Genomic DNA, 20,616 nt, shown 5'->3' with positions numbered 1-20,616 from the left:
ATTGTCTGATAGAAGCACAGGGAACCCAGGCTGAGGCACTGTAGAAGGCAAATCATGAAGTAATTCTAAACTCTCCGTGTTCACTTGTGTTTCTCACTCCTCCCTTGGGGTGCAGCTTGTGCAGCTAGAAAGAGGAACATTCTCTTTGCTTGGGACACCTTGAGGACTGCACCCCAGGGCCCTTCTCTGCAAAGGCATTGCAGAACTACCCCAAAGGAATGGAAAGCTATGGCAGGTGCTAAGTTTGCTGTTATTACCAGATAAGATTCAAAGATAAACAAATGCATTCAACTAAAAGCCTACATTTACAATAACAGAGGAGAGCTAGAAGATAAAACAACAGTAAGCAATTCATTAAGGCTATACTTAGCTCTCTCTCTCTCTAAATATATATAAATATATATATATATCCACATATTTTCTCTTCCTTAGCTGCTCCTGTGTCTCAGCTTTTGACTTTGGCTAACTAAATTCTGCACTGCTGGTACACTAGCTGGTATGCCCCTGGGTATACCAGCTCTGGGTGCACAGAGTTGTTTATACCTTGCTTTCTTCTGGTAAAGGTGGGGACCTGCAGCTCCTCCAGCTCTAGATGGATTTATTCTCATTTGTTAGCCCTTCATTCCCTGGCATTGGGCCACTGGGTGTTTTCTGGGAATAGTCAGGAATTTCGTTCTGCCCGTCCTCTTTAAGGTTACTTCAATAACATTTCTGTTGTTTGTGACACTTTTTGGATTTTGTTTTTGACTAATTATAGTCTTATCAAAATACAACAGCATCACTTTATAAATGATGTATTATGATAAACAATACAAATTCCTTTTAAAGTGTGTACAGTATGTACAGACTATACAGCAAACCCATTTATGACACTCAAACACAAAACTGATATTGAGGGTAGGACTGCCACATCTGCTCCACCTCATCTTTTGTTAGGTTCTGGGGACTCATCCGTGTGTAACTGGGTTTTGGTGAACTTGAATAGTGAATACCAAAGGTTTTGCATATCTTCAGGCCAGTCTGCTCTTCTTCCTAGCCTTTCTTTCTGGCATTGGCTGTAAATAGCCACACACACACAAGTGGTTACAATATAAAAATCCACATTTTCTAAAAGACATTCTAGTACAGTATTTTTTGCAGTGCCTTGTTCACGGACTGGTGCAGAAACATTCTGTGGTATTTTAAATATCACTGTGAGATAATACTTGGCAAATGTTGGATTTTATTAGCTTATTTTAAGTATTGGCAATCTACATTAAATAAGAAACAATTTTTTTTTCTCTTTTCCCATTCTACTTTCTCATAAATCAGATCATGGTAATGACACCATTGAACAAATCGATGAAGATATAGCTGTGACTCGGAGTCAGATGAACTTTATTTGTCCCATTACACAGGTATGTATCACTGCTACAGTAATTGACAGGGAAATAGTTATTTCATATTCTTCATTGGTTTATTTATTACAAATCTGCAGTACCTGTTAAACAACATTATATATAACAACAGTATTATAAATTTTAAGCATTTTCAGAAAAGATCAGTACTGCTTGGGAAGAAAACCCATGTAAGTAGGAATGTAGTTTACCAAGCAGGACCTCATCCCATAATTTGACTGGAATTCCATGTATGAGTGGCAAACACACTTCCTGCTGTTTCACATAAAATCTCAGAAGAAGCATTTTCATGGGCATTATCAGTTCCTTTAAATTAATCCTTACTGATTACAGGTGACAATGAAGAGGCCAGTGCGGAACAAGGTCTGTGGACATATTTATGAAGAAGATGCCATTCTAGAAATGATCCAGACTCAAAAGCAGAAAAAGAAAAAAGTCCGGTAAGCTAAAAAGAATGTGTGGAAAAGCTATTTGCTTTGCTGTGTAAGTGGAATTTTACTCCACTTGTTCTAGGAAATGTATTTGGATTGGAAAGGCTGCAGGAAGTAAAACTTCAGCATCTGCCCAAGTCACAGCCTCCTCATTCATGCTAGACACGTGAAGGTGCTTTTCTTTTTAATGAAAACAATATGTAAGGAAGTATTCAGGAATTGTGTGGGGAAGTTACAGCTACTTGTAGCTGCACAAGAGAAGTAAAGAGATTTCATATAGCCACGACCAACAAAGAGAGACCTCAGTTTCCTAAAATTTAGTTGCTGATTTATTCCCACTGCTTTTGTAGCAAGCCTTGAAGTGAATGAAAAAATATTCCTCCGTGCACCTTCTTTTGCAGTTATTTTCCGATACAGTTATATGCACTTATATTCTGATACAGCTCAGAAATATTCAAACAACTGAGTGTTAAAGTGAGAAATATTAAACCACAACATTTTAGGTAGAACAGAATTTAAGAATGAGATCAGATAGTGTGGTGCACTTCCTACCATGATGCAGTTAAATAATTCTTTCCTTATATCACCAAAATAGTCTGTCACTTTTCCACATAGGATGTATTTTTTGAATGAAAAGATGCAACAGATTAATTTTTAAACCTCAAAATCTCTACAATAAATTTGAAAATTATAATGATTTTAAGAAAAAGAAAAAAGTAGAAAAAGAAGAGGCTTGAACACTAATGCTTTTTGGAGCAAGATGAGAGGATGTATCATCTCATCATTGATTTCACCTTTGTTTTTACACCATTTCTGCTAGACCCTCCTACTCTGGGGCTGATGACTTCATGGAAATTTACCAGTTGTGGCCTTCTTAATAAGTGTGCAGTTTGCTTAGGAAGGTCTGTTAGGGACCAGCAACCTGGTCCCTAATATTATTATTTCCTGAAGATAATGCCACAGGCAGCTTATTTCCTCCATCTGTTGCTCTGGCATTTCTGTTAGGCTATACACAGTCCTCCATGGGGGTTAAAAAGGTGGAGCTGGAGTTTTTATTCCATGCTCCTTCCCTGCTACAGGAAAGCCTTGCTATAAAACCAAGCATCAGTTGGGATGCCCAGCTGCTATCTCAGTGTCAAGACAGCTTGAAGAACTAGATGGAAGTACCTTGCTTGTGTTAGAAAATCTAGGGAAAAATCTGGAGTGGGTGCAATATACTGGGAATAACAACAAAACCAGCAACATGGATGGACAGAAACTTGGCTGGAAAAATGAACAGGAATTGGGTAATAGCTCTCAAGTTGGAGGAAAGTGAGTGTTCTGGAGGATAGGGAGAGGCTAGAAAGCATGTGCTCAACAGTCCAATGACAAGAATACTTTCTCTGATACTGAATTTGATGTTCGTATCTAAATATTTCTCTGTGTTTTTAAGTCCATCAGAACAATGCCAATTTAGCAGAAATTGTTGTAGTGAATCAAAAGTTTCAGCTCTGCTGAAAAACAAATAGGGCCACATGACTGAATTTTATTTTACCTTTTAAGAAATGGAAGACTAGAGAAACTCCAGAGTTTAAAAAATCATATCAGCTGTACAACACCTAGTTTTAAAAGCTACCTTATCCCCAAACCAAAATTATTTGTGCAGTCTGAACATTGGCACTTCTTAATATTGAATTTTAGCTGGCAGCCTTACCATTTTTACAGCAGTTATTCCAGTGCTAGAAAAGTACACACACAGCAACGCCACAGATTCACTGTAACTAAATTAAGAAGGACTCCTTGGTTTTCTCTGCCCAGTCTGACCAACCTACTATAATTTTAAACTTTCTCATGAAAATGCAGTTACTTTGAAAACCCATCATCTGCTGTGGTGGGAAGCCAGGCCAGCTATTGCCTCAAGTTCCCTTTTTCAGTGTCGCAGCCTCATGGCGTGGCTGCTGGGCTGTGCTCCTGCCAGGGATATTCCAGTGGGAGCAGGTGTCCTGGTAGAGCAGGGCAGGATCCTCGCTAGCCTGGCTCTGGAATCAGAGCTGTTGCTCACTCTGCAGACACAGAGTGGCTGCTTCCTCACAAGTACTTCCCAGTTGGAATCCACAGGATGCCTTCGGTGCCCTTGGCAGTGCAGGGCCTGCCTGCCAGCCCTCCAGCTGACGTACACTCAGCCCGTGCTGACAGACTTGTCACACACTCCTTGAGGCAACTCTTACGTCTCTTGGTTTGCTCACTATTTTCCACTGCCTGGAAGGACATACTAATACTTTATGCTTACAGGAAATGTGGGAAGCTTTCTGAGCACTTGTTATTCATTAATCTGGCAAGCTATTGCTGTATTAAGGTGATAAATGGGAAAACTGAGGCACAGAGCAATTAAATGACTGATCTATGACAAACACAGTAACCTATGGACGAATCCGGAGTAAAAGTTATGAGTACTGAGTGTAAGTAAGTTCAGTACCTCAGACAAAAGTTACTCTAAGAGAGGAAAAAATTCAGGAAAAGTGCTACTTCTTACTATAGATACCATCTGTGTATGTTTGGGCTGCCACCAAAGGAAAATGACCTTTGGTCCCTGAATATCTTTTACCCTGCTGTCTTTATCTGGCTGTTTCAAGTAGTTGTAAGACATTTTGTATTTGATTATCATCTAGAGGCTGTTAATTTGGCCCCATTTCTCCTTTCTGAGCTTTCACAGCTCATAAAAAGTCAGGTTGATTTTTACACCAACTAGATAGTCCACTGATTCACCAGTCAGTCATGGCAAGGCTCACTCCCTTTTGTTTCCCTAGAAAATAATTTCCCTGCTTATCTGCCAGTGAAGATTATACTTCTCCACTGCAGTTTAGTAAGGTAAGCAGTATCTACTTGTAGTTTTTAGAGGACTGCAGAGAGAGAAAGCAACACAGAAAGTCCATGCAGTGCTGATATCATTGCTGATGAAGGCAGCTTGTGTGCTTGCAGCAAGAGAGTGATCTACAGGTGAAAGGCTCCATCTCTCACTGTGCACCTTCTTTCCTTCCTTCAGCTGATGATTCTCGCCAGTTGAGATAGATTTATTTTTTCCCACATAGAGCTGGTGAAGAGGACAAGAGGTAACAAGGAACTGAGAGAAAGAGTGAAAAAAAATGCTTGCAGGTGTTATGCAAATGCCTGTATCTGACAAATACAATTCTTCCAATTTAATGGAGTCTCTCTTTTCTTTTCAACAGATGCCCTAAAATGGGCTGTAGCCATGTTGATGTAAAAGGATCAGATCTTGTACGAGATGAAATACTTAAAAGACTGATTGACAGTCAGAAAAAACAAAGCTGGTCAACACTGGACACGTGAGCTGGATATGCTACTGCCACAAAGAAAATTTGTTATTAGAGGTCTTGTGAGATAAGTTGCTGATTCTAAATAGGTTGTATAATTGATATTTGTTAAGTGTTTCATTTATAGGCAAATAATTGTTAAATGTTTCATTTATAGCCAAAGTTGAAGGTCTCCACTGCAACTGAAAGCATTTTTTGAACTCAGGAATATAAGGAATTCCAGTTAAACTTGTTTGGGTTTTTTCTACCTTCCTGATTTCTAAAAGCTTGCATTTGGTAAATAAAGTATGTTTTGCAGCATTTAAACTTCCTTTTCAGTGTGCTGATTTCTTTGGTGTATTAGAGATGCAGATCCTGCCAGCATGTAATAATGTGTGCTTTGCTCTATATTGCAGGTAGTTCTGTTACTGTCTCTGTAACTACTGGGAATGGTTGGAGTAGGGCACTGTGAGCAAGGATTTTCAGTGCCTGGGACCATGCCTGTGCTCTAACACAAACCTCGGACATGAATTTGCAGAAAGTGTTGCACACTTACACCTTGTTTGTGGCCACAGAGAACAACCATTCAGCTTTGAGGATTTCGCCTTGTTTTTTATAATTTTAAACTCTCTGCCCTGACTTAGGCTTTTCTTTTGAAATTCAGGAGCGTTTAATTCAGGCTTTTTTCATTTGGAGTCCCAGAAGGCTTTACCTTAATATTGTAGGCTAGAAAACTACAATTATTTATGGAGGTATTCCAATAACTAAATTTTAGATAACACAGATATAGTGTAACCATATGCCTTTATATAAGCTTCAGATATCTATGCTTTTGGGCACAGATCCAGAAAAGAACTTAAACTTTGTGACACTATTTATTGCCTAAATTGATCTGAACATCTATCTATAGGCAGATAAGGCATATATATACATGAGTTAGAAATAGCCATAGGTAAAAGAAGCTGCCTTGGCAGTCAGATGACAATTATCTGTTGTCATATGTAAGCAGAAAATACAGGTTTTTTTCAGCTTTGGGATCCTTAGTGGGTTAGATGGTATTTTCCTATGTAATTTTTCTGAATTTACAATTTGACATTTAATGTAAAATGTGGCTGAGGTACCCATATGCTAAGGTTTTCACTCTGGGTTACTGTTTGCTAACAGCTCTCCTTTCATAGGCCATTATTAACCCAATTGCACTTAAGAGCACAAACCACTTCAAGCTGAAAATTGTTATTTTGTAATTGAAGAATATTAATCTGCAAGCTGATTTCATAGCTGAAAAAGAGAACTGAACCATTATTACTTGCACTGGGCTTTTGTGTTCAAAACACTTCATGGGAATTGGCTGGCTAATTTTCATTATGTGGTCTAACCCCCGAGGTCCATCCTTTCCCAACTCTGCAGTGAGCGTGGGTGCTTCTGCCATGGAAGCCCAGCTGAAATAGCTGAAAAGGACTGGGGGGTGATTGAGCAGTATGTACCTGTTTGAATTTTTATGTGTAAAATCAGGTCCCTTTTAAAATACCTCAGGGCTCAAACCTATAGTTTTTAAGGTGGGTCACCGTTTTTCAGTTAAATACCACAAGGGAGGATGTTAACAATAGCATTAAAAACAAAACAAAACAAAACAGGGAGGGAATGTCCTTTTTGTTTCATCTTTAACTTTGTGGTTAATTTTTTTCTTGAACCATTTCTAAGCAGAATAGTCAGAAACAGAAACTTGTATTGGTTAAACAAGCTTTGCAGTGTCTGGCAGAGGTGCATTAAGATTGTCCTCTTAGATCTAATTCAATCCCTAGTGATAGCCAGCCTCCCAAGCTGGCTTTCAGATGCAAAGATGTATGTACATTTTCCACAGCCACAAGTGCTGCACCTCAAATTTAGTTTGTATTGGTGTCTGAGTGTGCCTTCCAATAACATATAACATAATAAATGGTAAATTATACCCAGATTCTTAAGAACAAACTGGTGGCAGCAGTTTTGATTTGCTACCTGTGGCATTTGTACCAGTATAGCCTTGGATTGCTGCAGTTCCTGATATGGTTTGCTGCCCTCATGTTCCAATGAGTAATGCTGTGAGGGAGATTGCTGTCTTGGTTACACCTTGTTGTCGTACCTGAAAAAGAGGCTTGACCCATCACAGTGCTGCACTCAGCCTCTGTTAGCTAATCCACAGATAATAAGGTGGACTGCCTGCTTAAGATGATGCATCTGAGAGAAAAAAACCAAACAAATCTGAAGCAACACTTTAAATGAAAAGAACAAATAGTCAAACAGTCACTTATGGTCACTCCAAGAAGAAAGGTATTTTTGGATGTTCATATTCCTTCTTCAAACTACATCATCTTCCTTCTCTCCTTTGCTAGCCTGAGCCAGGCAGTGTCAGTGAATCAGACAACCTGAAAGCAAGTGAAGTTCTGAAATCCTTCTTGATTTCACCTGAAAGAAATGGACTGATTTTTGGCAGCACTGGCCTGCCTAGTTTTAATAACAATCACATCTGAGGTGAATAGCCATGTGTATTTAAATAGAGGTAGGTTTCTTTCTTTCATCAGCAGAAATGCCTCTTTTAAAATATGGCCATGTTATCCAGAAAAAGACAGATACTTGTTCACTTGTGCCAGCATTGCTGGTGAGAGTACTTGAGTCCCATTAGAATCAGTGATGCACCACACACATTCAAGTGCTAGAATAAACTGCCTGTGTTTACTGAAATCAATGAAGTTTTCACCAAAACGTTTGGCATTTCTGAATTTAAAACATAGCATCCAAGGAATCCTAGTATGATGACTGGTATTTTTTTTTTCCTTTGAACCTGGAACTTGAGCCATGCTGTTGATTTTGCCACGTCCAGTTCTCTCCTGTTTGTTCTTACAAGTAATTTTCCTCCTTAAATTAAAAGATTCCAGGGTTGGCCATCAGTATCCATTGCAGCTGGCTCTTAACTAGGTGGAAGGACAGACTAACTGTGGCAACTGAGGAAGGCTTCAGTGCCTGTCAGCTCACCTGGTGCAAGATAGAAACCACTACTGATTCACTGGGGTGGCTGCAGTTTAATGGCAGCTCTTTGCTCTTTCATTTGCAAAGTTTGGGGTTTGTTGTGCAGTTGTGATCTCTCTCTGTTCCCATGTGTCCCACATTTCCCCTAAACTCCGCTCTGGGAAGAAGTAGCTTGAAAGAGTTAAAGAATAAAAATAAGTGCCTGTGATGAATAAGCTGTATGATCTGTATGATTCACAGAAGTGGAAACTCAACAGCAGTTAAACCTTCAAATCTTAATCTGCTTTGGCTATAAGATATCATATGTAAACAGGCATATGTTAACAGTTCACAGGGTAATTTGTGTCTCATTGTCTGACGTCAGAAATTTTGCAATGATATTTTTAAAAAGAAATTCAGAGGTCAGGTGGTTGGTTTTTTTTTTTTTTCCTTTTTCCTTAAGGTGTGCTTTACAAATGCAGCAAACCTCAGGGTAGCTGAGAAGGATCTGTCACTGAAAACTGGTGAGAATCTGTCTCTGCTAGAGAAGTTCCACTTGAGGAACTATTTTGAGGGTTTAAAGAAATGTCTAGGCAAATAGTGAATTAAAGGCAAGAGAGATCCACATATAACAGCTTTCAGAGGTACCCTGAGGCACAAGCTATTGACACTTGCTCACTTAAGCTTGCTCTCTCACTTGAACAGATTCTTCCTGTGAATTCTCCATTTTACAACTAGAGAGTCTGAAGTTTTCAAATCAGTGAAGCCATGACGAATAAAGATAAAAGCTAATCAGGCAGGCATCTCATGGTAGATTTAGCACACTTGTGCTAAAAGGAGTGCACATTCCTCTGAATCAAGGACATATTCATCATTACTGCTCTGGAGCTGTGATCTTATTCATTCTAGAAGAATCAAAAAGACTAAGTCAGTGCTCCCTTGAGAAATAACCTGGAGCAAAAGCAGGGGCTGCAGGAAGTGATACTGATGACTCAATTGCCAAGGCCAACACATTGCCTTATTTTAGACAATGTCCTCTTGGATACTCATGTTTCCTCATGAGTGGCTGATGACAAAGGTCTTACCTACCTGTGGTCACAAGTACCTCATGACATTTTTCTCAAGAATAGCTCTAGTACTGTGGCCAGAACGAGCTTAGAATTCGCTGTGCAACTTTATTAAGTTTCACTGCCATTTCAAGTGAACCTTAATCTTCACATTTCCTAAAAATCTTCATGTATGGATCCTGCTGTGTCCATTAACTAAACGTTTGCCTAATGGATAGTGCTTTATTATACAGTGAAGAAGATGCACTTAGAAAAGAGCTTCCTGGGATGGAAAATGTAAGAATATCCCAAGGACAGGTCTTCCTTTCTGTTACTACAGCCAAAACCTTATGCTGATGGCTCCTCACTACAGGTACAGACTAGCACTGATGGCAAATTCCAAGTCTTCCATAAATAATAATTTATTTTCTGGTCACAAAGTACTTATTGTTAATACATAATATTTCAAACACCTGACGTGGTCACAGAATGCTCAGAGGAGAATCCTGTGTGTAGGTGCCAGCAGATTCTAGGCTCCCAGCCAATAACTATAAAGAGCAAAAACATAAGATTGATTGTTAAGCAAGTAAAATTCTGGAATGGGTGTACATCATCCAGTAGATACCCATGTATGTGCTTAGCCTCTTGATGCATGAATAATCGCAGTGACTTGACAGGACTGCAGCAGTGTGCAGAAAACACATTGTGTTTCATCATTTCAAAGCACTGCAGAAAAGGCTGTGGTGGGCTGAGAAGAGAGCCTGCCTCTCTTGCTTGTTCTGATGTTAGTCCAGACCCAAAGTCAGAGCCTGAAAGCACGCACATGAATTGAATTGCATGGGAAGCTTACCAAAGGAAGTGTTTGCTTGTAAACTCAGTATGAATAGGATCTTCTCTGACCGCAAGGGAAACGGAGACACTCATTCACTGTCCGCTTGTGCAATCGACTTCTGAAGTAAAAACAGGATTTGAGGTCAAAAACCTGAACCTTCACACGTCTTTCAGGCAACAGAAGAAGCCTTCATACTCTTCAGTTAGCAAAGGAACAGTCAGGAGGTGCTGCTCATAAGACTCCTTGGATTTGATAACAACAGGCTTATCAAAAGGGAATCATTGAGAGTTCTGAGCTCCAGCAGCCCTCAGAGCAGCTTTTGTGTGGGCTTGAGGGGAGACATCTGAACACCATTACATTGCACTCCTTTTGATGTCACTACGTGCTCGTCATGTGTTTTATATCTCAGCGGTGAATCTGCCGCCAAGTTCCACAGTGTCTGAGGATGGCTGTGGGTTACCACAGATGCTGTTCTGCTATAAAAAACATTACTTTGAGTTCTTTATCACCTGGCCATACGACTAGTCTTTGAGCCCCATCTGTGCAGGGTAATTCTGTACACCATTAGATTATAGATGACATGCTGGTTTTAAATTGTTGGCTTTCAATCTGGCAGTAGTTTAATGTTCATTACATGGCTTGAGATAACTTTTAAAATACTGATTTTTCATCATTTACCAATAGTTTAATATTAGCCAAAATATTTGTGTTCCTTGCTTCTCTCATCCAGTAACTAAAATAAAGACCTTTTCATTTTTTTCTGTAGCAAGCAGCCAGTTTATTTATAAGTGCCCTAATCTAATAGAGATTTATTCTGTGTGTCCCATGAGACATACTATCAAAGTTACCAGACCTGTCCCAAGCACTTGGGAAGTGGGGAGATGGTTACACAATTCTCATTGCCTCTGGCTGCTCTAGTTATAGAGATAAAGGGTCAGAGAACTGGAGCAACAGCGATAATTTTGTGAGCATCTAAGGAAAAGCAGCTGCTCAGGTGAGTGTAAGCACTGGCTGAGGGCAAGGCAGGTAGATGCTTGAAAACCACATAACAAAAATTCCCTTAAATGAAATAACAGGAATGGGAGGATCAATGCCTGAGCACCAGGAATTCTGGATTCTTCCGTCTTCATCTCACATATGCACTAAGCTGCTTGTCTGTTTCAAAAAAGAGAAAAAATATATGAAGAGCAATATTCACCTTGCCACAGTTCTGGCAAATCTGGCAGAGGGAAGGGCAAGACCCTTCCCTCTGCTAGGACATGCCCATTCTGTGATACACATCCCACAGGCTCTTTTTTCTGCTGCAGTCCCAGATCCTTGCCTAGCAGCTGGGACTCCAGGAAGTGAGGAGACATCCAGCAGTCCTGCTTGCTTTATCTGGCCTTTTCCAAGGCAGGATCTACTTTTTGTAACGATTTTGCAATATCCTTTGACTGAGAGCTCCTCAGACTTTGCTAGTATTGGGAAGGTGCCTGTTGCACACTGTTGTCCTTTGCCAGGCATGAAGACATTACTTCCAAAGGTTATCCCACCGCACAGGCACCAAGTCCCTTTGGAACACCAGGGCTGAGTGATGGTTCCTTGTATTCTGCTGGCTCACAGCAGTTTATTTTTTCTGGCACTTGAATAGCAGGACTCATCCACAGAGTCAATGTTTTATCCCAGCATTAGGTCTGTAATTGTGCACTGATCTGTGCTCCACAATGATTTTCAGTGCTGTCCCCTGGAGATGTGTAACATTGCCCTGGTTCATTTTGAAGAGCTGTAAAGCCATTCAGGCTCAAATTCACCACAGGCACAAATGGGAATTACCATGACAGTATTCATCACACATGCTAAGCAGGTAGAGCCTGAAAAGTCTTTTTTGGGGAAGGGGGAGATGGAATGATGAAGACTTATGCAGGGAATAGAAGGAAGACCCCATAAGATAGCTTTTGATTTCAGGAGAAGACTAATGCAGGAGATAAGCCTGCATGCTTAAAAGCCAGTGGTGTGATGGCAACAAACACAAGTGTGTTTGTGTCAAGTGTGGTAGTTCCATTTTCTGCAAAAATCTTATAACACTGAAATGTTGCAACAGTTTTTCACAAATCTCTTCCTGGAATTCCTCCTGTTCTCAGCACTGGTTCCTAACCACACCAAGGCTGCACATGCAAGCACTGGCAGAGATGGGCAAGGAAGACAAGTTTCAGCCCTTTGAGAAAAGGAAAAGAACATGCCATGCAGGTCATCAACATCCTTGGCATCCCCCTTTTTTTCCTTTTTTTTTTTCATTTTGCATTTTGGCCAAAATTAGAAAAACCAGAAAAACCAAAGTGGGAATCACTTCTCTGCTCTGCATCTTGAAATGAATTTGGTGGGGATGGAGGGGAGTCTGGATGTCAACCTTTTCCTATGTTCTAAACCCAAAACATAAGACTAACTTGAGTAATAATTGCTACTACATGTTTAGCCATGGCATTAAGGCTTTGAGTACCTGAAAGCATGCCAGGCATTTTAAAGAAGCAACAAAGGTTTCCTTCTGTCAAGAACTTCACCCATTTTCCAAAGACCTGGGAGATTTAAGCTTTGGTTTGTTTCAGTCACATGTAGACAGTCAACTAGTTTAGTCTATACAGTCCAACTAGAAGAGGGCACCCACCAGTGCTTCTGAGATGAATGGCCCAGGGGTAATCTTTTCCTGGCCTTTGGGGACTGCACACCCAGTTTTAGGGCTCCAGTTAGCAGGGACACACATACAGAACATGAAATTGCTGAAATCCCAGTGAGAAAAGGCTGCTCAGGCACCAGGAGAATGTGGCAGGACTGTGAGGTACAATGATGTGTGTACCTCTGCTCTCCTCACATGCCAGATGTTTTTTGGGGGAGCCAGGATGATAACAGGTGCTTTTTTCCCTTCCTCAGGACCAGTGGGTGCCATCCCCTGTTTGGCTTGAGCCAAGCACTGTGCTCAGGTGCCACTGTGTCCCCATGGTGTGGACCTAGAGGTTTTAAATGGATGGGAGGCTGGGCAGATGAAGGATGCAGCTTCCAACAATGTATGCAACAGATCCTCAGTATGGCCCTTCTCCTCAGCAGGGACAGTGATCTGACACAGGAGCTGAGAGAGGGGGATCTTTGGGAGGGTGGGGACACTGACACCTTCATTCCTGCTCACACTGCATCTCAGTTCTGAGAGAGCTACAGGGGACACTGGTACACACTACTAATGCCCATGAGAACCTTTATGCAGGGCCATTGCTGTTTTGTCTGCACCCTTCCCCTGTCCCCAAAGGTACTGATACCCTTCCCCCCGACCCTGCACCTTGTGCTGTCTCAGATGTAGGAAGCAGCCCACACATGTGGCATCCTAGCAGCTAAATTCACCCAGCAGCAACATTCCAATCATTAAACTTCCAGGAAGGGAAAAGTAAAACAAAAGGTCTGATAGATACTTGCATGTGTTTTACCTATAAGAGGAACCAAATAAAATAGCGTGCTTTGAGAGTTGTGGTGAATCACTCAGAAACAATCTGCAGGCATTAACGGAATTTTATTTCTGGGGATAAAAAAAAAGAAAGAAAGAAATGCAGGCCCTGGGATATCCCTTTATGGCATATGCGTTTTATGTTTAAATGCATTAATGGGACTGCTATGCTATGAGTCATCCCGCACAAGAGTTTCATGTGTTTCTTAAAATACACTAGAAGTAGCTGAAGGCATGCATGGGTTTGCTGTGCAGTTATCTATCAGGAATCTGAGCAAATACCTGCACACGTGGCATCATGGGCTTCAGAGCTGGGGGGGCCCATCCTCGGCCCTCTCTGCCTCTTGTACAGACCCGGGATGGGGAAACCAAACCAGAATAGGAGTGGATCCTACTGAATAACAAAATGCAGGGTCCCTGTGTTAATATTAGGGAAGCTTCAGCACTAAATTACAAAATTACAAAAAATTTGCATATATATAAACAGAAAACTGGAGAGTTTCCTTCTGAAGCATTCTTGTCAAAACTACAGCTGTCAGCTTCTTTTTTTTTTTTTTTTTTTTTTCCTTTCCCCAGGGATGATTTGTTGTCTGGTCTTCTCTTTGTCTCATTTTTTTCCCCCATTTACTACCAGTCCCGGCTGTAAGTCTATTTACTACTCCTTTAAAGCCATGCTGTTGAGCTTTGTGGAGTTCTTCTCAGTCTGCTCTTCACAGGTCACTGCAGCTGCTGGCTGCAGCCTAGCTCTCCGAGCTATTCCTTTTTCGGACAGCAGATATAGTTTTAACATGGGAAACACCCAGTGCCAAGTATTTCTGATGGTGCACGTTACGTCTACGCTTATGAGTAAACGCTTATGCTCACACAACAGCGCTGTGATGCAAACCTTGGGGTGAGGGATGGTTATTTAGTGATTAGTGAAAAGTAAGAACTGGGGCTGGGAACCTGCAACTGCATGGACGAGAAGATCCTGGAAAGGAAGGTGGCCTCGCTTTCTCGGCATACTTATTTAAGGTCGAAGCGGGGGGTCCCCGCCGCCCCGCCCGGCCCCCTCAAGTCCCGCGGCGACTCCGCCGCTGCCCCGCCCGGCTGCGCGCCGGGGCCGGGGCGCGGAGAGCAGCGGGCGGAGCGGAGCAGGCGTGTCCCAGCCTCTCTCCTCCCATTTCCCCGTGCGTCAGGGCCGGGAGGAGGAGGAGAGTCACCTTTTTTTTTTTTTAATTTTTTTTTTTTAAAAGCCTCCAACTACTTTAGCGCGGACTCGGCAGCAGATGGTGGACACGGCCCGAGGTTTCGGCGGGGAGAGCGAAGGGATGCGCCCAGCGCGCAGCGCCCGCCTGTAGCTCCGCGCCCGCTCCGCTCCCCCCATGAGCCGCCCCGCGTCCCTGCTGCCGGCCGCCCGCTGCCGCAGCGCCCCGGCCAAGCGCCTCCAGCCCCTGCACGACGGCCCCGCCGAGGAAGCGCCGGCCGCCAAGTGCCCTCGGCTCGCCGAATGCGGCCCCCCGGACTGCTTGAGCGCTCCCGGGTCGCCGTGTGCCCCCGCTTCTCCCGCCGGCGGCGGCGGCGCGGCGGGTCCCAGCCTGATCGCCTCCTACCTGCTGCTGCCGCTGGCCGAGCGGGAGCAGGTGTCCAGGGCGCTGAGCGTCAGCTCGGGCCGGGAGCTGCGCTGCAAGGTGAGCGGGAGCTGCGCGGGTGGGGAGCGGGTCCTGCGGGCGCGCCCGAGCGCCCGGCCCGGGGACAGCCCTGCCGAACATCCTCCCGCTGCTCCACGGCTGGGAACGCCCGGCCAGCCCCCGGCGGCGTTTGCACGCCCTGCGAGTGAGCCGGGACTCCGGCTTACCTCGGAGCGCCTTCCCCCCTAAGGCTGTGGGAATGGTGGTTTGTTTTAGTTTCCCCCCCAGCCTTTCAATATACAACGAACAGGAAGGGTCGCGGTAGCCGCTTCTGCCGATCTTGCCGAGCCCTGGCTCCCCTCCAGCTCCCTCGTCATTGTTTGGGGAGAGTTGCTACGCGAGCTGCAGCTTTCAACGCCCTTGAGAATGAATTTGGGTTTAATTTCCTCTATACAGGTGTTCCCCCTCAAACACTACCAGGACAAGATCCGACCTTACATTCAGCTGCCGTCACACAGAAACATCACCGGGGTTGTCGAAGTCATTCTCGGGGACACCAAGGCCTATGTGTTCTTTGAAAAGGACTTTGGGGACATGCACTCCTACGTGAGGAGCTGCAAGAGGTTGAGGGAAGAGGAGGCTGCCCGGCTGTTCAAGCAGATTGTGTCCGCTGTAGCTCACTGCCACCAGTCAGCCATCGTACTTGGTGACCTCAAGCTCAGGAAATTTGTCTTCTCTAATGAAGAAAGGTGAGTGGCTGTCAGCAGCCAGCCCTGGGGTGAGTGGGGAGGGAGGAATGCCACATCCAGAGACAAAAAAAGCGTCCCAGGGAGTGGAATCAGCCCCGTCAGCCGGGCATCACCTGCGAGCAATCCGAGTAGGTCTTCATCACGTGTGTGTAGTAGGTCACGGATCTAACCGGGGCGCGCTCCCTCTAGATCTTGACTGATGAAAGGGAGGAAGCTCGCCGGGAGCTTCCTCTCATTCAGCAGAAGTTCAGTGAAACCCGCTGGCAGACAAAGGGATGATAGTTCAGATGCTCGTTAGCGCCAGAAGATGTCATGTGTGCCGCTCATTCAGTGTCAAATGAATAAAAGGCACAGAGGGAGAGGGGGGAGGCTGAGGTGTTGTACCGGCGGGAGGAAGCAGCCCAGCTGGGGGAGCAGGAGATGTGAGGAGCTGGAGCTCTGGTCCCTCCTCGGGAGAGTTTCCTTGTGACCTACGGGGGAGCCCCAGCACTTGGGTAGGGTCTCATTGCTGAACCACTCTGCTGATGAGAGTGATGCTGCTGAACCCTTCGAGGCTTTTATCCCCCCTCCACTGCCGTGCTTCCCATGCCCTCTGTGCCCGTAGATCGTGGGCACACACAGGAAGGAAGGTGGGACGTGGTTAAATAATGATTTGGGAATCCTGCATCAAAGAAAATCACTTTAGTAAAACTTAGCCTAAAGCCTGTGTTCATAGAGGAGATTATAGAATCTAGTCGTTAAATTTAGATTAGGGAAATAATTCAGTATTCCCCTGGAGTGTTTGCTGCTCTTGCAGTGCTTCACCACACGTGGCAGAGTCAGAAATACGACAAAAGTAACTCTTGACTAGCTGCTTATCCCAAGAAATGTTAAAAAATGAAGTAAAAGCTGAAATGGAGTTGTGCTTAATAGCATAAAAATGTAAGGTGATACTACTGATGCAAAAGAAAAGGGATTTTTTTTGTTTTGTTAAACTGGGCTAATGATTCTTCAGGATATCTTTTATGAATGTGATAAGAAAATTAACCAGCACTGCCCCTCTGAAACAGCCATATGTTGACACGTAAAGAAAGCTATTCCTTTGAAGGAAACTATTGCAGCTTTTCCCTCCCATAAGAAGATGAAACATTTGTTGAAATGTTACGTTGCACACAGTCTCGCTCATTTGGAAATAACGTGTTGCACAGGCGATGTCATGTGCATCACATTTGGCAAGAAGAGGGTTAAGCAATGGCAGGCGACGCGGGCTCTCGCACAGGTGCAGTTTCAGGGCTCCCGCAGCCAATCCCGGGCCCACGGTTCTCGTTGAGTCATATTTTCCGTTTGCAGAACCAATGGGTATTTGCCGAGGTCAGGCTGAGGACAGGCTGAAGCCAACATATCTACACCCCAGCAGGCTGGCAGGCAGTGCAGAGCCCTTCCAGGGCTGGCTGATGGCTTCCCTGCCAACGGGAGCTCCCCTTACCCACCAAAATAGGAGGTTGGGGTGTGCCCATCTCCACCTGGAGATGGTGGGTGCGGTATTAAGCTCCAAAAGGCAAAAAGAATAAATTATGAATTAAAATTAAAAAAAAAAAAAACCAAATAAAAAGCTTAGGAGAAGCAATGATCCTCAGCAGTGCAGAGGGGAGCTGGGCGCTGTGGTTTGTGGAATCGCACAGCTGGATGCTGTTTGCTCAAAGACTGAACGGCACACAGTGGCTGTAAAGTGCCATGTCACCAATTAACCCCCTGCAGTGGCACTGCAACCTGCGTGGGTAGCGGTGACTTGGTGTTCCTCAAGAGCCCTCTGTGCTGTTAAAATCTCCAGTTAATAAAAAACCATGAGCGTCACTGAGTGCTGGCCCGATGCACACAGCAGCACTTCCATTACACATTCCCAGGCATCTGGGCAACTTCTCTGCTGCAAGTTGAGGTGTTTCCTTTCTCAGTGCCAAAGTGAGAGAGAATAGGGCCATGGCAGGGGCTTGCTGTGCTTGCTCATGACTGAGCGTAGCTGTTTCTCACCTGTGGCTTCCTCTCCTGCCCTCCCTAGGACTCAGCTGCGTCTAGAGAGCCTGGAGGACACGCACATCATCAAAGGTGAAGACGATGCACTCTCAGACAAGCACGGCTGCCCGGCGTACGTCAGCCCTGAGATCCTAAACACAACGGGGACTTACTCTGGAAAATCGGCTGATGTGTGGAGTTTGGGAGTGATGCTTTATACCCTGCTGGTGGGACGCTATCCCTTCCATGACTCGGACCCTAGCACTCTGTTTTCCAAAATCCGGCGTGGACAGTTCTGTATTCCTGACCACGTCTCCCCCAAAGCCCGCTGCCTCATCCGCAGCCTCCTGCGGCGGGAGCCTTCTGAAAGACTCACTGCTCCAGAGATCTTGCTTCACCCTTGGTTCGAGGCAGTCTTGGAGCCTGGATATACAGACCAGGAGACGGGAACTTCAGATCAGATTGTCCCAGAATATCATGGAGACAGTGATGATATTAGTTCCTTCTTCTGCTAACCCCAAAATCTCAAAAACCTCGTCGGTTCTTACCTCCGGCATCTCTGTAGGATTTCATTTTTCCATGTCTGCAAACTCAACAGCATCTTAAAGTGCCAGTATGGTCAGAAAAGTGACCTTGTCTAAATGAATGCCATCCTGGAGGCCTCCACTCCCCAAGTGTACTCAGAGTTCCATCCTCTTGCTCTGCTGGTTGGTCCCAGCAGCCCCGGAGGACTTGTGCAGCCCTGTGAGAACTGTGGCTCTTCTGCCTCCCGCATCCTCCTCCAGTGTAACTGGTCGCGTCTTGGCTGCAGAGTCGAACGTCTGGCAAGGTGTGGGATGGAAAGGCAGCTCCTGCTTTCCTGCAGCGGCTGCAGAGGTGTGGAGCCCTGGCCACGATGTGTAGGTGCAGAGGGGCACATGGCGCACCTCTGCCTGAACAAATCTGACGGAAATGGTTGAAAGGGGGATTGACTCGGCGCGCCCCAGCAGCCAGCTCACAAAGCAGCTCTCTGACTGTAAGCACACGTTAATGAGGGAAGGAGGTCTTCACCCACCATGGCCAGCTCTCTGCTCGCTGCTGCTCCTCCAGCTGATCCTGCTTTCAGAGGCGTGAAGCTCCTAGGTCCCCCCGTAAGACAAATCACTGCTGTGGCTCTTTCTGAAGCAGAAACCAGTGGATCTCCCAGCTGGATCCCTTCTGATTCCATTCGCTGTCCAGGAAAGCATTTTAAATAGACTTTAGCCTCGTGTTACCACAGTGTAGCCTATATAACTTTATGCCCTCAGCGAGCTTGTCAAGTAGCAGGTCTCATTAGCTCGAGTGCCAAAATGTATCCGTTTACCAAACGTAACACTATCGGCTGGGGCACCTTCCCCTTGGAAAGGATAAGGGGTGTCTTGTACAGTACCTGTAAACATGGCCATGTTTTTCAACTGGCTTAACTCTTAAAAATACCGCATCACCTCCTCTTTCCCCCTCCACCCCCCTCAAAAAGTTAGTCTTAAGAGTAAAATCTTCGTACACATTTAGTTGATTATTCAGGTATGCTGTTTGCCTCCAGCCTCCCCCCCACTTTTTTGTTTTTCTTTTTTTTCTTTTTATTTTTAAAATTTTGTTTTGTTTTTATTTTGCATGATTATTCATAGTCTTTCCAATATGTGTGAATAATGAGTAGATCTGAATCATTAGCTTCCTGGGTTGGGGGTAAGTAAAGCTTAGTCCTGCCTAAAATTTCTGCTTAGTCTCACGTGTCCAGTTATGCAGAGATGTCCATTCACCTTAGGCAAGAGTGCGGCTTCTGAAATGGCCGTGAGGTGGGTGATGCACGTTCCCAACACCACCCAGTTCGAGGGAAGTAATTTTAAGGGTTAACCCTGGCAAGATGCAGTCCCACCACGTGTTGCAAGAATACCATGTATACCTCATGGACTGTGTACTTTGTACATACCTTACTGTTTGGGGTTTTGTTTTCTTGTTTTGTTGTACCGTGTCTTAATAAGAGGTGTCGAAGAGCAGTTTAATGTGAATTATTGTTGGCAATACTAACTTGACAGAATCATGAGCATTAAGAGCAGAGCCCTACAGCTCTTCGTTGCACTAAACCTCTCATGATTGCTTGACATTTGTATCTGTGATACAGTTTAATCCTTCTATGAAAAACAATACATTTGTATATATTGGTAGAAAATTCTGCCAGAAAAGCTAAAAACACTATGTCCAATTTGTACATATGTATATGTCTGTGGAAACCTGGATGATAAAGTCTGACTTGTAGAAAGTTTTAATAAACTTGGTTTCATAATGTTTGTCCCCAATTCTTGTGGTGTCTCAGGAGGAATGCAGCTCAGTGTGTCTGATTTAATCTGAAAAAATGGGGTTTGGTCTCAGAGACTATCAGCTCCTCTATAGTCTGTATATGCATTCAATCATGCCTTAGCCTGAACTCCCTGAATTCAGCCTGGGATTGAATCTCCAGGGAGAGTAGGGACAGGGAATGGATCCTGCCTCTTGTGAGGTGGAAAGGGCTTGGGATGTCCCCAGGGTTATGTGAAATTGGATATCCTACTCCTCTGAAAAACAAGGGAGAGAGAGGAGTTAGAGCTCTGCCTCTGAATTTTAGAAACCCTCTTGCCTTTCAGCCCATGCATTTGTTTCCCTCTGTGTCCTGCGAGCAGAAGATGCTGTGGCACAGCAGGGCTGTCATCCTGCACCTGTGTGCCTGGCAATGTGATGCTTCAGCCAGTGGAAAATCCGATCTCAGATGTCTAAAAGTGAGCAGCCAGAAGGAGAGGCAGTGACCAAGAGTGTTGGAGTTACAGGGAGC

The 20,616-nt window shown here is 44.3% G+C and overlaps 2 protein-coding genes across 3 annotated transcripts in view; both read left to right on the top strand.

Annotated features, from left to right (window-relative positions):
- Positions 1 to 5,439, top strand: part of NSMCE2 (NSE2 (MMS21) homolog, SMC5-SMC6 complex SUMO ligase) — a 126,116-nt gene extending 120,677 nt beyond the window's left edge. For both annotated transcript variants that reach the window (XM_041460663.1, XM_041460662.1), the window contains exons 5-7: positions 1,312 to 1,397; positions 1,731 to 1,837; positions 5,035 to 5,439. In XM_041460663.1, the coding sequence (XP_041316597.1) occupies positions 1,312 to 1,397; positions 1,731 to 1,837; positions 5,035 to 5,155 (314 nt within the window). In that variant the 3' untranslated portion in view covers positions 5,156 to 5,439. The remainder of the gene's footprint in view (positions 1 to 1,311; positions 1,398 to 1,730; positions 1,838 to 5,034) is intronic.
- A 9,237-nt stretch (positions 5,440 to 14,676) lies between these two features.
- TRIB1 (tribbles pseudokinase 1) lies at positions 14,677 to 20,094 on the top strand. The gene is made up of 3 exons (XM_041460664.1): positions 14,677 to 15,114; positions 15,511 to 15,803; positions 17,839 to 20,094. The coding sequence occupies exons 1-3, from the start codon at positions 14,809 to 14,811 to the stop codon at positions 18,305 to 18,307; spliced, it is 1,068 nt and encodes a 355-aa protein (XP_041316598.1). The 5' UTR covers positions 14,677 to 14,808; the 3' UTR covers positions 18,308 to 20,094.
- Positions 20,095 to 20,616: the final 522 nt, after the last annotated feature.

This window comes from Pyrgilauda ruficollis, unplaced genomic scaffold, assembly GCF_017590135.1.
Source record: "Pyrgilauda ruficollis isolate IOZ18807 unplaced genomic scaffold, ASM1759013v1 scaffold147, whole genome shotgun sequence".
Lineage (NCBI taxonomy): Eukaryota > Metazoa > Chordata > Aves > Passeriformes > Passeridae > Pyrgilauda > Pyrgilauda ruficollis.
The sequence above is the reverse complement of the archived record's forward strand: the minus strand, read 5'-3'. Positions and strand labels throughout refer to the sequence as shown.

What these genes read in the sequence shown, in the direction of transcription:
- TRIB1 (XM_041460664.1), top strand. Translation starts at nt 14,809, where the DNA reads ATGAGCCGCCCCGCGTCCCTGCTGCCGGCCGCCCGCTGCCGCAGCGCC. An exon ending in GCCGGGAGCTGCGCTGCAAG is followed by an intron (nt 15,115 to 15,510) that starts GTGAGCGGGAGC and finishes TCCTCTATACAG; the next exon opens with GTGTTCCCCCTCAAACACTA. An exon ending in GTCTTCTCTAATGAAGAAAG is followed by an intron (nt 15,804 to 17,838) that starts GTGAGTGGCTGT and finishes TGCCCTCCCTAG; the next exon opens with GACTCAGCTGCGTCTAGAGA.